The 14,214-nt window shown below is 53.1% G+C and overlaps 3 protein-coding genes and 1 non-coding gene across 4 annotated transcripts; 1 reads left to right on the top strand and 3 right to left on the bottom strand.

Moving 5' to 3' along the window:
* Nucleotides 1–37: 37 nt before the first annotated feature.
* Nucleotides 38–1,249, bottom strand: PV07_11987 (tartrate dehydrogenase). Its single transcript, XM_016399471.1, has one exon. It carries the CDS (start codon nucleotides 1,207–1,209, stop codon nucleotides 118–120), a length of 1,092 nt encoding a protein of 363 aa, XP_016244033.1. The 5' UTR covers nucleotides 1,210–1,249; the 3' UTR covers nucleotides 38–117.
* A 2,894-nt stretch (nucleotides 1,250–4,143) lies between these two features.
* PV07_11986 (uncharacterized protein) lies at nucleotides 4,144–4,785 on the bottom strand (the record flags this gene model as incomplete). The annotated part of the gene is made up of 1 exon (XM_016399470.1): nucleotides 4,144–4,785. The coding sequence occupies one exon, from the start codon at nucleotides 4,783–4,785 to the stop codon at nucleotides 4,144–4,146; it is 642 nt and encodes a 213-aa protein (XP_016244032.1).
* Nucleotides 4,786–9,104: 4,319 nt separating this feature from the next.
* Nucleotides 9,105–9,221, bottom strand: PV07_11985. Its single transcript, XR_001622150.1, has one exon. It is a non-coding gene; the product is annotated as a 5S ribosomal RNA (ribosomal RNA).
* A 569-nt stretch (nucleotides 9,222–9,790) lies between these two features.
* On the top strand, nucleotides 9,791–11,458 carry PV07_11984 (uncharacterized protein). The gene has a single exon (XM_016399469.1). It carries the CDS (start codon nucleotides 10,089–10,091, stop codon nucleotides 11,292–11,294), a length of 1,206 nt encoding a protein of 401 aa, XP_016244031.1. The 5' UTR covers nucleotides 9,791–10,088; the 3' UTR covers nucleotides 11,295–11,458.
* The last annotated feature ends 2,756 nt before the right edge of the window (nucleotides 11,459–14,214 follow it).

Genomic DNA, 14,214 nt, shown 5'->3' with positions numbered 1-14,214 from the left:
AGAAAAAGACGTCGATCGGGAATTCTTCGGTCCATTATTTTTTTCTAACCCTCATCCTGGGTATCGATAAGAGAAATCCCGCCGTTCTAAAGTAGATATATACTCTAGCTTTCAAGTTTACGCCAACGCCAAAATCTCCTTTTCAATCGCCTCCCCAAAACTCTTCGTGTTCCCCTTCCCTCCCATGTCCGCTGTAATGACGGCCTCGTCTGCTCGAGAGAGCACGTTCTCGACCGCTTTCAGCATTGCCGCTGCAGCCTCCTTGAAGCCGAAGTGTTCCAGCATCATCTGACCGGCCCAGATCATTCCTACGGGATTGGCGATGCCCTTTCCTGCGATATCTGGCGCACTCCCATGTACGGGCTCGAACAGGCTTGGGAATTCACCCGTTGGATTGATGTTTCCTGACGGGGCTATGCCTATTGTCCCCGTGCAGGCTGGGCCCAGGTCTGAGAGAATGTCTCCAAAAAGATTGCTCCCGACTATCACGTCAAAGATCTGAGGCCTTTGGACAAAGTGTGCCGTCAAGATGTCGATATGGTATTTGTCGACATTCACTTCGGGGTATGACTTGGCCATATTCTCGACCCTGGTATCCCAATAAGGCATTGTGATGCTTATGCCGTTACTCTTGGTTGCACTCGTCAGGTGTTTCTTCGGCCTACTCTGAGCCAATTCGAAAGCATATTTCAGCACTCTGTCGACTCCAGTTCGGGTCATCACTGTCTCTTGGATGACTGTTTCTCGGTCGGTGCCCTCGAAGATCTTTCCCCCAATACTACTGTACTCTCCCTCAGTGTTCTCTCGAACGATCCAGAAGTCGATATCTCCTGGTTTGCGCCCTGCAAGTGGACAGCGCACTCCTGGCATTAAGCGCGCAGGCCGCAAGTTGATATACTGGTCAAACTCGCGCCGAAACTTCAGGAGGCTACCCCATAAACTGACGTGGTCGGGGACTTGGTCTGGCATGCCTACTGCTCCGAAGTAGATGGCGTCGAACTTGGACAAGGTGGAATTCCAGTCCTTTGGAAGCATGTCACCGTGTTTCTTGTAATAGTCGCAGCTTGCGAAGTCGAATTCCTCAAATTCAAGTTCCAGGTTAAAAGCTTTCGCCGCTGCTTGCAGACATCGTACGCCGTACGGCATGACTTCTGTGCCGATTCCGTCCCCAGGAATGACCGCGATTTTCAGTTTCTTTTGTTGAATCATGGTGACAATCAATTGCTCCAACACAGACGTCTGACAGAATATGCAGCTGCTTGTAAAGTGAAGGGGACGTCAATGCGAAAGGATATATACCTATATACCTAATAACATCACTGTTGGGGTAAAAATTTCCCCGACTATCTTTTGGCCGATCCTGGTCAACCACTGCGAAATCGGAGTTTCTACCAAGGGAAGTATCGTTGTTTCTGCACCAATTGACTGACAACAGTTGTTTCGGGTTTCATAGGACATGTATAATTCGGGTCTTCCCGCTTGCTCAGGCAATCTGGGTAGTCTGCCTGCCTCGCCGCGAGAACTGTTCACCGGCCACACAAGGCTTCGGTCTTATGCAGACCCATCATAGGGGCAACATTTCAGTGACCCTACAAGCTTATATCTAATGATTTTCTACCTCTATGAATGTGGCGAAAGCTAGATGAGAGCTCAAAGGAAAACATTGCTACCAAACTACCTTTTCGTTGTTAAAGGCCCAAGACGGGAATGTCTCTTATATAAGCAAGGCTGGTCCCCCTCATTGATGCACCTCAGCTCCGGTCGCGGGAGAGATAGCAAGATACTCTGCTTTACAGGTTCATTTGCTCGTCTTCACTTCGAATTGTGACGTCGTACTCGAGCTCGAGCCGACAACGGAAGCAAGGAGCAGTTCTCATCTTCCTCGTTCGCTGCACGTCCAACCAATCTTGGACCACATCCCTACTATTACGTTGTCCTAGACACAGAAAAGCCGTCTTGGAAAAGGTCCGCTTGGACTTGATGCTGACTTTGAACTAACGTCGAAGAGAATGAGCCGTGTCCTTGAAGGCGCATAGATGGCGAAGACTGTTGTAGGGCCTCGTGGTGCAAATGCCACAGTATCTGACCTATCTCCTTATCCTTCTTGCCTGCCTGAATGTGGCTAGCATCCTATGTCATGAATATGGTGTTTTTAATTAGGGGAATCCGCGCGTCAACCAGTGAATGGCTGCTGCATGCTGTCAAGAATGGGATGATCTCTGGGATTACTGAGTGGAATGTGTTGTGATCTTCCGGAATTCTTGTGCCATGACCCTCCCAAGCCAGCCTTCCGAGGCACGTCCTTAACCAAACAAGTTGTCCTGAGATCATATGCAGCTCCCGCAATGATTTCAGAGAAGAGTTCGGAGTGTCCAGGCTCAGATGGAATCCAGACTGCTGCAACCGTCGATACCAACGTGTATTCTGTGTTCACTGGTCCATCTCGACGCGCCGTCACCGTGTTGCTTGGGTTTGCGACTCTCACGTCTCCCCTGACGGCGACGATATATCTACCTCTGCTCCCGCTCCTCTCGACACACTTCGACGTCTCCCCCCAGAAGATCAACTTGACTATAACAATATTCATCATCTTCCAAGCGCTGTCTCCTCTAATCGTGTCCACTTTTGCAGACACTTGCGGGCGTCGGCCTTTATTTTTGGCGTCGTTCACCATCTACACCCTAGCATCACTAGGGCTTGCGCTCAACCCCTCCAGCTATGCGGCATTGCTGGTCCTTCGCGCTCTGCAGAGCCTGGGATCCAGTGCCGTGCTGAGCATCTGCTACGGTGTCGTCTCAGACATATGCATGCCTAGTGAAAGGGGGGAAATGCTGGGACCGGTGTTGGCAGCAGCTAATCTGGGGACCGCAATTGGGCCCATTGTGGGTGGCTGGATTGCACGGAGCTCAGGGAGTGTGTGGTGGGCATTCTGGGCCTTGGTGATTTTTGGTGCCCTGATGGTGCTTACACTTGGACTGTTTCTCCCCGAGACCGCGAGAACCGTGGTTGGTAATGGATCGGTTGAGGATCAGGTATGGAATCGGCCCTTGATTGACCTCACGAAGCCAGTGGGTTTGCGGCCTGGCCAGAGCAACGAACAACCCACAAGGCCACCAACGAGAAGCGTGAAATTCCGCAGCCCGCTCATGTCGATCAGGATCATGGCGTATCCTGATACAGCACTCGTTTTGTGGCTCGTGGGGACCCTCTACGCCTTGTGGTACACGGTACAGGCATCCATCCCATACACATATGGGCGACACCCTTACAACTTCAACGAGCTGCAGATTGGCCTAGCATATCTCCCTGGGTCGGCAGGGGTCATCTTCTGTATGTATATTACCGGCAAGGCGATGGACCACAACCACCGACTTGTTGCGAGACAAGCGGGCTTAGTGGTGGACAAGGCCAAGGCAGAGGACCTTGTCGGGTTCCCGATCGAGCGGGCGAGAAGTAGAGGGTGTATCTGGCTCTTGCTCGCGAGTCTAGGCATCAGCACTGGGTACGGCTGGGCCATCCAAGAGCACGTCCATGTGGCCGTGCCCTTGGCTTTCCAATTTGCCATGGGGTTTTTGGCCACGTGGATCGTCAACTGCTTCAACACGCTTCTTGTTGATGGATTCCCGAAGATGCCCAGCACTGCTGCTGCCGCCGGAAACACAATCAGGTGTGCAATGAGCGCTGCCGCAGTGGCGGCCATGCAGCCGCTTTTCGAAGGTGTGGGGAGAGGCTGGTTCTTTACTCTAGCCGGCGTGCTGAGCGGTCTCGGCGGAATAGTAGCCGTCTGGGCTTTGAATGAAAGAGGGATGTACTGGCGAAACAAGAGAGATGAGACACAAGAAAAGACTGATAAAGGTCACATCACACCATCGAAGAGCACTGGGATATTATTGGTGAAAGTTCGTATTTCGGATTCGCATTAGAAACTGCTTGCAGATCAACTATCCATGGAGAAGAGATTGGAATTGCGCAGTCGGAATTTAGAAATTCTCAGCTCTGTACTGGATTTCGTGGGCGATCTAATTGGATCAATAGACTCTGTCTAGCAGTGTCCTGTCTGCTACCTTTACGGCCTCAATCCTTCTCTGTTCTCAGGTAGAGACGCCTTTCTTTTCCCCCATCCGTATCTCCTTTCCGATCCCTTCACTCGCCCTTTGCTGCGTACTGGCTGCGTAAGACGAGCTTCACAACATTCTCGATATTCGTCGGAGTCTCAACGACTATGACACGCCCTCCACCCTGGTTGCTGTTTCCACCGCCCCCGACGCCGGGAGTGCGTTGAATATGGTCCACCTGGCTCTTGATATCCTGAAGAGCTACCGACATACCCTCAAGCGTACGAATGAGCTTGCTCAGGAGGTCCGGGACGTCTTGGGGTGTGAACGCCGGAGAAACTGCTGGTCTTTCGGCCTCATTCTCGTTCTCGTCCGAAAGATTCTCGCCTTCAGCTACTGGAGTACTCGCCGGGCTCTGGTGTGAGCAAGTCGAAGAATCGGGTGTCGCCACTGGGGTGTCCTCTCGAGATGTCTCGGCCTTGATTCTGTGGTCGTCGGCTTCCGGGGAGGGACCAGGCGTGGATTCCATGGCCGGGCTGCCGGAGGATGAACAGCCTCCAGGGCAAGTCTCCCAGTCCACCGGCACTCGCATCTCGTTCATCTCGCCGCAGTCCCCCGGTTGCTTCTCGGCGTCCTGCGTGATGACGACGCATTCCTCGACGTAGCTCGTGAAAATTTCCAAGATCTTCCCGCACTCGCAGTATCTTCCGGGGATGACGGTGTTACACATGTTGAGTCTTGTCCTTCTTGGAGGAAAAGCAAGTTGGGTATGGCGCTGAGCTAATTTTCTGGACTTGCCGATTGTAACGGTGGTTTTGTATGCTTGCTGAGGTACGCTGGAGAGAGAATTCCCAATTCTGTGTCTTGTAAAAAGATGAGCTTTGAAAAATCGACGAGACCGAGAAAAAGGGGACTATATTGGAACAAAGGCAGTTGTAGTTGTATGTTTGCACTGCCTTGGCTCGCATGTCCCTTGTTCACCTTGTTAAATAGGCGCCACTGCCACATTCACAGAAGGCGTTTCAGAGGACTGCCTCATACTATCACTTCCCTTTGTTGACGGTCTCAAGACGCTGTCATCGACCACGACCACTTTTGGAGTCAAGGTCTTTGTTCTTGCCAACCTCCCCCCGCTTCCGATCTGAAACATTCAGCCTTGCCGACGCAACGACATAGACTGAGAGGTTGAATCCATCTTCCAGTTGGGACGCACCACACTTGGCTAGGTGCCTCTGTCGGCTTCATCCTAGGTGGTGGTTGGCCAGGATCATATCAAACCATGATGCCTTAGATGTATGACTGGTTTTGTGTCTCGGGGATTGACGTATGAGTGTCCCGCCGTGTGGAAATCCTTGCGACTTGCCAAGTCAGACAAAGGCTAGACAAGCGCAGTTTCAAAAAGCTTGTTCTTGGGTCAAGGCTAAATAAAAACAACAGAAAGGCCATAACATTGAGATGTGGAAATGGATTTTGGAGAAGGCCATTGTCGGCATCAACTATCGCACTACCGCAGCCGTCAGATATGGGGTCTCCGCACATTCTCATCCTTCTCCACTCCATTTCACTGTAGCCATTCGCAGAGCCTGGCCCGGAGAATGCGATACGGAGAGCGCGATCGGAGAAGCCGAGGGATGAAGGTTGGAGCAGGAGGTTTCGAGGACCTGCCTATGTCCCGATGGCAGTCATGCACCATGGTCGGCTCGGGTCGTTGAACGAGGTCAGCATCTCACGCCGGCTCACGCAATCAACCCATATATTTCGACGCCTTGATCTGCTTCCCCCAGCTTGGAGTTTCTGTACACTCCGACCACGCGTCAATAGGAACAGCTAGATTGCAATCGTTACCAGGCCCTTAAGAGTAAGAATAGTCGGAGGATCGACCAAAATCAAGATGCCAGCTGCGACCGATAACAAGGTGGAAACGCCATGTCACAGGCAATACTTCTACGTTGGGGGAGTCTACGAGGAGGACAAAAGCCCGACTTATGGCGGGCATATCATGAAAAACCAGACCTATGTCGAATGCTTGACGCCACTAGGCGGAGCCACGAGAGAATACCCTCTAGTCTTCGTCCATGGAGGTGGCCAAAGTGGTTTGGTATGGACATCTCTCTCGCGGCGAGCGTGGGTGAGAGGCTAACATCAGGCTAGAACTGGCTGCATACACCCGACGGTCGAAAGGGCTGGGCTTCCTACTTTCTTGACCAGGGCTACACGGTCTACCTGGTAGACACGGCATCAAGAGGCAGATCGGCGCCGTCTCTTGTACAGAAGCACGTCCATTACCCCACGAATTTTGTAGAAGACTATTTCACCGCTCCGAAAGCAGCGGCAAAGTGGCCGCAGGCGCGCTTGCACACCCAATGGCCCGGCGTGAGTCGAACGCTCGTTGAAAGCGATGCCTCGTGTCCTTTTCTGCTGACCTCCGAGCGTTAGACAGGCCGGCGAGGTGATCCAGTCTTTGACCAGTTTTACGCCTCCACGTTGCCCAGCATGAGTGACTTGGTTACCTACCAGCAGGCTCAAAAGGCAGGAATAGCTGCTCTACTCGAACGGATCGGCCGCCAGAGCATCCTAATCATACATTCGCAGGGTGCTCTTGGTGGATGGCTCGCCGCGGATTCTTGTCCCGCCCTTGTCAAAGCCATCATTGCTGTCGAGCCGAATGGACCACCCTTTTTAGGGTCTCATCCACGCCCTGACTCCCCGGCCCGGAGGTGGGGTCTGGCCGATGTCCCCTTGGTGTTTTCGCCGCCGATAACAGATCCTTCGGAGCTGCGCCTTGTCACCATTCCGGCGACCCAAGATGGTCGATCCCCGATCGTGTTGCAGGATCAGAGTGAAGGGCGGGTGGTGCACAAGCTCCAGAATCTCCAGCACATACCGGTCCTGGTGGAAGTTGGCGAGGCCAGCTACCATGCCGAATACGACCATGCTACCGTGGCGTTTCTGCGACAGGCCGGGGTCTCGTGTGATTTTATCCGGCTTGAGGAACTGGGGATCAGGGGCAACGGGCACATGCAAATGCTGGAATTGAACAACCTGGACATCGCACGAGTACTGCAAAAGTGGATAGAAGGCAAGTTCCCCAACGGCAAGGCTTCACTCTAGGCAAGGACATCTCGGATAGACACAGTTATAGGAATGAATTCGGTGGGGTCCAGCTATAGCATAGCCACCATTCAGCACTAGCTTTGTCACCCTATGTGCATGAAGTGGCCAGCGCTCAGGTCTCGGGACTTTAGAAAGACTCAATCTACGTTTTCAGCAGTTGCATATATTCCTATGTTTGGTACATTCCAAAACATCAGGTGGAACGGGGATCGTGTCGACAGGGCAACCCTACAAACGTCGTGCACGGATCAATCGACTTGGTCATTCAGCTAGAATGGTACCTCCCAGGCATATTCTCAGACACTAGAAATGTGTATTGTTTTGCTATCAGAAGATCGTTGTCCAAGGGAGCAGCATAATGACTGCGAGAGTTGATAAAAATCGAACATGCATCCCCGAACTTTCCCACTTGCCTGGAAGTACTGGAGTCACCTCCACTTCGAAAGCACGCGCTATTGTGGCTGGATTGAGGGATTTACCTCCGGAAAGCTATATTCAATATGTCGATCCTAACGTGGCGGCCAGTGAGTATCCTGTTCTTCGAGGACTCGAGCGTATCTTGACTTTGAAGACTTCCCACCAGGGTCGAGGGTCAAGGGTATCTTTGCCCATGGATCCGCCTATTGGACGAGGACGGCAGCAATTCAAACCGTGCAAGCCGATGGTAGCCCCCTAGACTTCTTTCTCAAAGTAAAGTCTACCAGCCGCCCGGATACCTCCCTCTAACGGTGTGAGTCCAGATTACCAAAACCACGGTCGGGAAGATCAGTCTCCAAGGGGAATATGCATCGATGTTTGCAATCTCGCGGGCCGTTCCGGACCTTGTCCCGGTGCCAATTGCAGCTGGAACGTACGCAACCGACGGCAATGTCCACTTCTTCCTCTCCAGATTCGTCGGCATGACTAGCGACGTGCCGGATACGAGAGTATTGCCTGTGAGGATTGCCGAGATGCATCTCAAGGGAGCTTCTCCGACTGGCAAGTATGGATTCGCGGTGCCCACCAGCATGGGCGCTTGTGTCCAGCAGAATACCTGGACAAGCTCCTGGGAGAAGTGCTTTACCGTGTTGATGAACGCCATGTTCGAGTTTGAACAAGATATGCATGGCCACGGTGAGGAGATGCGGCAATTGCACCACGTGGTCCTAGGGAAGGTGATTCCCCGGCTCTTACGGCCTCTGGAAACAGGAGGGAGAGATATCAAACCCAGGATGGTGCATGGAGACTTGTGGGACGGCAACACCTCTGTTGATGCGACGACTGGAAAGCCAGTCATCTTCGACGCTAGTGGAATGTACGCCCATAATGAATGTAGGACACCGCACGCGATATGGGGCCCCAACTTGCTGACGGTTTCAGACGAACTAGGAGCATGGAACTTGTCCCGCCATCGAATATATCGCTCCTATATCGAGGAATATCGAAACCACTTCCCGGCTTCACCTCCCGCGGAGGATTTCGAGGATCGCTTGATCCTTTACCGGCTTCGATTTAACTGGACTTCCTCTGCCTGCTATTTGGATGGCATGCATTTCAGACAGCTGTAAGATGATGTCGATTAGTCGTATATATTCGTTTGCTGACGGCGATGGAAGTGCAATCGAAGATATGCGTTACCTGACGACGAAGTACAAGGACGGTTATCAAGGATCTCAGCATAGGAAGCCAGAGTCTGGATAGAGTCTGCATCACATGTGCTGGGGAGAGGGATTGCGATAGGTGATCTTGGATTATGAGATTCAGGAAGAACTCACGATTGCCCATCACACGGTGTCACAAGGACGGTGCAGGAGATGTGTCCAAGTTCATAGCCTCATGGTGATCTTCGGTCCGCCTCAGCAGTAATTCTTAATGGACTGTCCACCTCAAGCCCAGGTACAGGCTTCTGATCCCTGTTCGGCTGACACTCCCTCGGAAGGGATCCAAAAAAAGCAAAAACAATCAACAATCAGGATTCCCACCTGGTCACCCACGGTAGTACTAACTGATCGGCATTTGGCTTAAGTACGGCTGAGCGAACGGGAAGCCCTGTTTTCCAAATCCTGTGGTCGATTGCGGGAGACAGTATGACTTTATAAAATATAAAGAGACCATATACGGAGTACCTTGTATGATGAGATTGGTGGAAGTCAGCGCTCGTCGTCCACCTATCTCAATACGGGATACTCCATCATCTCAAGTGGTGGATAGGCCTGTGAATCCAAGAGTCGCCGTATTTTGCAGACAGAGAAATTACCAAGTGTCATTGAGATAGCTAAGCCTTTCAGCGAATGCTCTGATGTGATGATATGTACCGAGTACCGCACTACGTACTAAAGCCCAAAGGAGTATTTAGTGATGGCATGATAACACAAGCAGCACAAGTAGCTGAAGGCAAACGGGATGACGATTGCGCCGAGTTCCTTGATAAGCGAGCCCTGGGCAGCCCGGGCCGAGCAATTGCTAGGCTGGCAGTGGCTGGAGGCGCCTGGAGGCGCCTGGGAATTGGGAACCACGAGGAGAGTGTGGCTTATGCACTGCTTCACAAGCCCAATCAGCGGGACACAGTGGCTTGCTTTGTTCGTGGCATCCTGGCATCCTGGCATGTGCCCCATCATGTCCCCCCTTCCACATCCAGTTTTCTTTATCCCAAATCCAGGGCACAAGATCCCATCCATGCGCACCGCCCTTCCGCCTCATCGTCGGATTGCAGGTTAACGGCCAGGTTGGAGAGATATTGTGCAACGCAGGCCCTCCCACCTCTTCCTCACTATGCGGCCAATTTGATTGCTTTGCTCGACGCTGTCCTCCACAATCTTCCCTCTCTCTCCAGTCGCTGCCGGTGCGCAGGCTGGAAGAAATTTCCAATCTCACTCCTGCTGCCCGCCGGCGTCCTCCCTACCACCCTCGAACCTCGTCGGCCAGCCTGGAATCCTCCAGATGTCCTACCCATATCCTATCCCTCCCACTCCGAGAGTTATCTCGCCCTCCCCTACCCCTTCCGAGTCCTCCGAGCGCCAGGACTCCTATTTCGCTCCCGTCACACGATCGGCCGCCAAAGCCCAGCGCCAACGGTCCCCTCAACCAGATCCCATAAACGAAGAGAAGGATGGCTCTGGCTCCGACTCGAGCTTGGAGAAACGGGCCAGAGCGCGCTCCAGGAGTCCCGTCTTGACCACCACCACCCGCCACATGAACGGCTCGGCAAATGCCAGCAAGAGGAGACGCATGAGCGGCCTGACTTCGATAAAGCCAGTCGCTAAATCAGAGCCTCTAACAAATGGCACGATCCCGTACCCACAGTCAAATGGCCATCTTTCACCCTACGACCGAGTCAAGAAATCCTGGCGAGAATTCTCTCGCTCCCCTTCACCGCTCGGTTTGATCCCGCTCCACCGCCATTACCGAACTTTGATCCACAAGCATGAAATCCCCCGGAAGGTCCTGCACGTCTCGATTGGGTTCTTCACCTTACGATTATACATGACAGGTGTGCAGACCTGGGCTATAACACCATGGCTGCTGGGTGCCCTTGCCATTATCGCTCCGACCGACGTCCTCCGACACCACTCTGAACGATTTAATAGATTCTACATCTCAGTGCTGGGCGCTCTGATGCGTGAGACCGAGGTGGACGGATACAACGGCGTTATTTGGTATTTGGTTGGCGCATACGTCGCGTTGCGATTCTTTCCGAAAGATATCGGCGTCATGTCGATCCTTCTGTTGTCTTGGTGCGATACTGCCGCCAGCACCTTTGGTCGGCTGTATGGACGTTATACTATCCGTCTGCGGAAAGGCAAGTCTCTGGCAGGCTCCCTTGCCGCTTTCCTCATCGGTGTCCTCGTCGCCCTCTTCTTCTGGGGCTACCTGGCTCCAAGAACCGGCCCGTTCGCCGACGACCCTATCGACCCATACATGTTCCAAAACCGCCTGACCCTCCCTGCAAAAGTGAAGGAATTTCTAGGCTGGGAGCCGGATCAGGGAGTCATTGTCGGTAACGCTGCGCTCGCAGTCATGAGTATTTGCACCGGGATTATCGCCAGTGTCAGCGAGTTTATAGATCTATGGGGATGGGATGACAATCTGACGATTCCACTCCTCAGCAGTGCTGGCCTTTGGTTGTTTTTGAGCGCTTTTGGATAATCCAGTTTTTACGCCGCGGCGGGACAGTGGCGCATGGATAGGAGAATTTTCTCTTCTCAAGGCGGTTCTTGTCGGCCTATTACGAAGAAAATAATTGAATATAATGACGGCCTCACGCAGAGTTCTGTGCTCTTTGATTGCTAGACGAATCCAGTCGCCTGTCCACGTTGTTCAATACGACGTTTTGGGCGACATGGCGGCGTTTTGGATGCTGCCTTCATGTCCTCAGTCCACGAGCTCCAGGTGTTTTCGGACCATGACTCTCATCCGCTCTAAGTAGTGGCATCAGAGACAGACCGCAGATCATGTCGGAGATTTGTGATGAGGAACCTGTCTTAAGACTGAAGCCAAGATACAGATCGAGGCCACAGCCTGCTAAAGATTGGACTTGTACCAGAGAAGGCTACACAATCTTCATCAAAATGTCCGCAGGCTGTGTCCTCAAGGTACACCAGCTATTCTCTGACAGACAAGCGTGTTCACCGGCCTCGAGAGACATCATCAGACTCCAGTTGATTACGGACAGGGCGAATCCTCACAAAGAGCAGCGCAATTGAAGGAGACATTACTTGCCCGAGGACTGCCGGTATTCATGTCCAATGCTTTTTGGGGAAGCCTCTGACACTTTCGAGACGCCCGTGTGATTCAATAAAAGACCCTCGGCGACATCGTGAATGCCTGGTGAGTGGTTTTCCACAAGCCTCACTCGAAGAATTCTTGCAGAAAAGGCCCCCAATGTCTTGAGCTTCGGGTAGTTTGCTGCGGCGCTGCAGTCTCTCCAAAGCATTGTGCATCGATTCCCAGGGTGCCATATTTGAACCCTGACCCCCCCGACGAGACGAGAGAGTGGACATGAATAAGTTCACATGTTCCGCAAGGTGGCGGGAAATGGCAATGCAATCAATCAAAGAGAAGAGTTCATCGGTCAATACCTGACCTTGAGAATTCCTGGGCCAAAGACATACTGCCCAGTCCCATGCTGGCGAGTCCCGCAATGCATGGCTCCCTGTCAAACCAGGCTGGCATCGGTGCACATGTCTTCTACCAGTCGTGCCACCGTGACCTACCAGATACACGAAGCCAGCTTAGCCAAAGTCGGATGCAATGAATCTAACAGCTCAGGACGACCGATCACTTCGCTGCAGAAGTCGAAATATCCGGGTCTATTAAATCAGGTTGACGGCGAGATAGCGAGAGAAATCTACTCTATCACAGATGGTGTCTGTTCCAAACGATTAGAGGTTCGATATCTCACTCGCGAAGAGATCATCCGTGTATTGGTATAGATCTTCGATAGAGACAGGACTCCCGACTGACACTCAGAGAACTCGCAATGCATCCTTATTCGACACATCAGATGATTCTTCTCCCACATATCTGGTAGTTGAGACTGATGCTTTGTCCTCCGTCTCCATGGTCCCTCCGACCTGGGATGCTTGGCATATGTCTCCACCCACGAGGCTGAACCCCTTGTCCCGTTATGCTTCGAGGCTTCAATCGAACCAGCAAGGGGCCATGGACAGGAGGTATCGTCCAATGATTTTGGCGCTGTTGACATCTTGGTCCTTTTGCGGCGGTCGATCGATCACTACAAGCCATGGCGACCTCGGATAACCTCTTTCTGACCGACTTTGGCCGGCGATCTTTGGAGAATTCGCCCTCTGGCATTCGTGCTATTTCCCCGCAACATCAGCGACCCCGAAGTCTGCGGAGACAAAGGCGACACCACGTACTCCTCTTCGGACTTCGCTATCTAGGGTTGTAAATTATGCCGTACGACTGTATATACGTAAATCACCACGAGAAGGAGCAAAAGAATCCCACCTTTCTTTACGGTGCTGATTGACGATAGTCTTTCACGGTTATGGCCAAAATGGCTTCCGGCGCCTCGATCGCAATGAAAGCGATCGGCAGACACACGACAGTTCGATCAATCTCCCGAACCCTTGTAAGGCCAACAGCATCTTCGCTTCTACACTCGACCACAAGCCAGGCAACTCGCGCAATCTCAACGTCCCGCACAACCCCAGCAGCGGTGGCGGCCCAACAACACATGACCACGCCGAAAGACCCGCCCAACTTCTCTCCGGAATTCACGTACGGCGCGTACCAAGAGACGGGCACCCGGCCGGTCAAGCGCATCCGGTACCCCAAGTTCCAGTCGCCGGAGAGCGAGCGGGCGTTCCGCAAGCTGCACCACGCCGCGGCGCTGCGCTGGCTGGGGGCCCAGGGGTACAACAACGAGGGCGCGGGGGGCCACGTCACGGTGCGCGACCCGATCCTGCCGGACCACTTCTGGATCAACCCGCACGGCAAGTCGTTCGCGCACATGACGCCCGCGGACCTCGTCCTGATGAACCCCGAGGGCGAGGTCGTCGAGGGCGGCAACATGCACAGCGTCAACCCCGCCGGGTGGGTGATCCACAGCGCCGTCCACGAGGCCCGGCCCGACGTCGTCGCCGCCGTGCACTGCCACAGCGTGCCCAGCAAGGCTTTTTCCGCCCTGGGCTGTTATTTGGAGCCTATCAACCAGGATGCGTGCCGGTGAGTGTTGCCAATCCCGGCCGGCGTTCAAAGAATGAGGAAAGAGAGTGGGTAGCAGAGCCGGACCGGAGTGGGAACGGGCTCTCATGGACCCGGTTCTCCCCTCCCGGCCTCAAGGGAGATCGGAATATCAGCCAAGCATACGGCTAACATCAGGGTGTGTCACGTCAGATTCTACAAAGACCACGGCATCTACTCTGGCTTCGGCGGGATCGCCTTTGTAAGCATCTCCCCGTTGGACCCCCTCGCGCAGTGGAAAGAAAGACTCGTAAATTCCCCTCTTGACGGGGCCATTCATTTTCCCTCACCATTTCAAACCCTTTTCCTTCCGTTTGTCTACAAATTCTCCACCCATCCTTTTTGCCTCGAGCTAACC

The sequence above is a fragment of the Cladophialophora immunda genome (assembly GCF_000835495.1).
Source record: "Cladophialophora immunda strain CBS 83496 unplaced genomic scaffold supercont1.7, whole genome shotgun sequence".
Lineage (NCBI taxonomy): Eukaryota > Fungi > Ascomycota > Eurotiomycetes > Chaetothyriales > Herpotrichiellaceae > Cladophialophora > Cladophialophora immunda.
The sequence above is the reverse complement of the archived record's forward strand: the minus strand, read 5'-3'. Positions and strand labels throughout refer to the sequence as shown.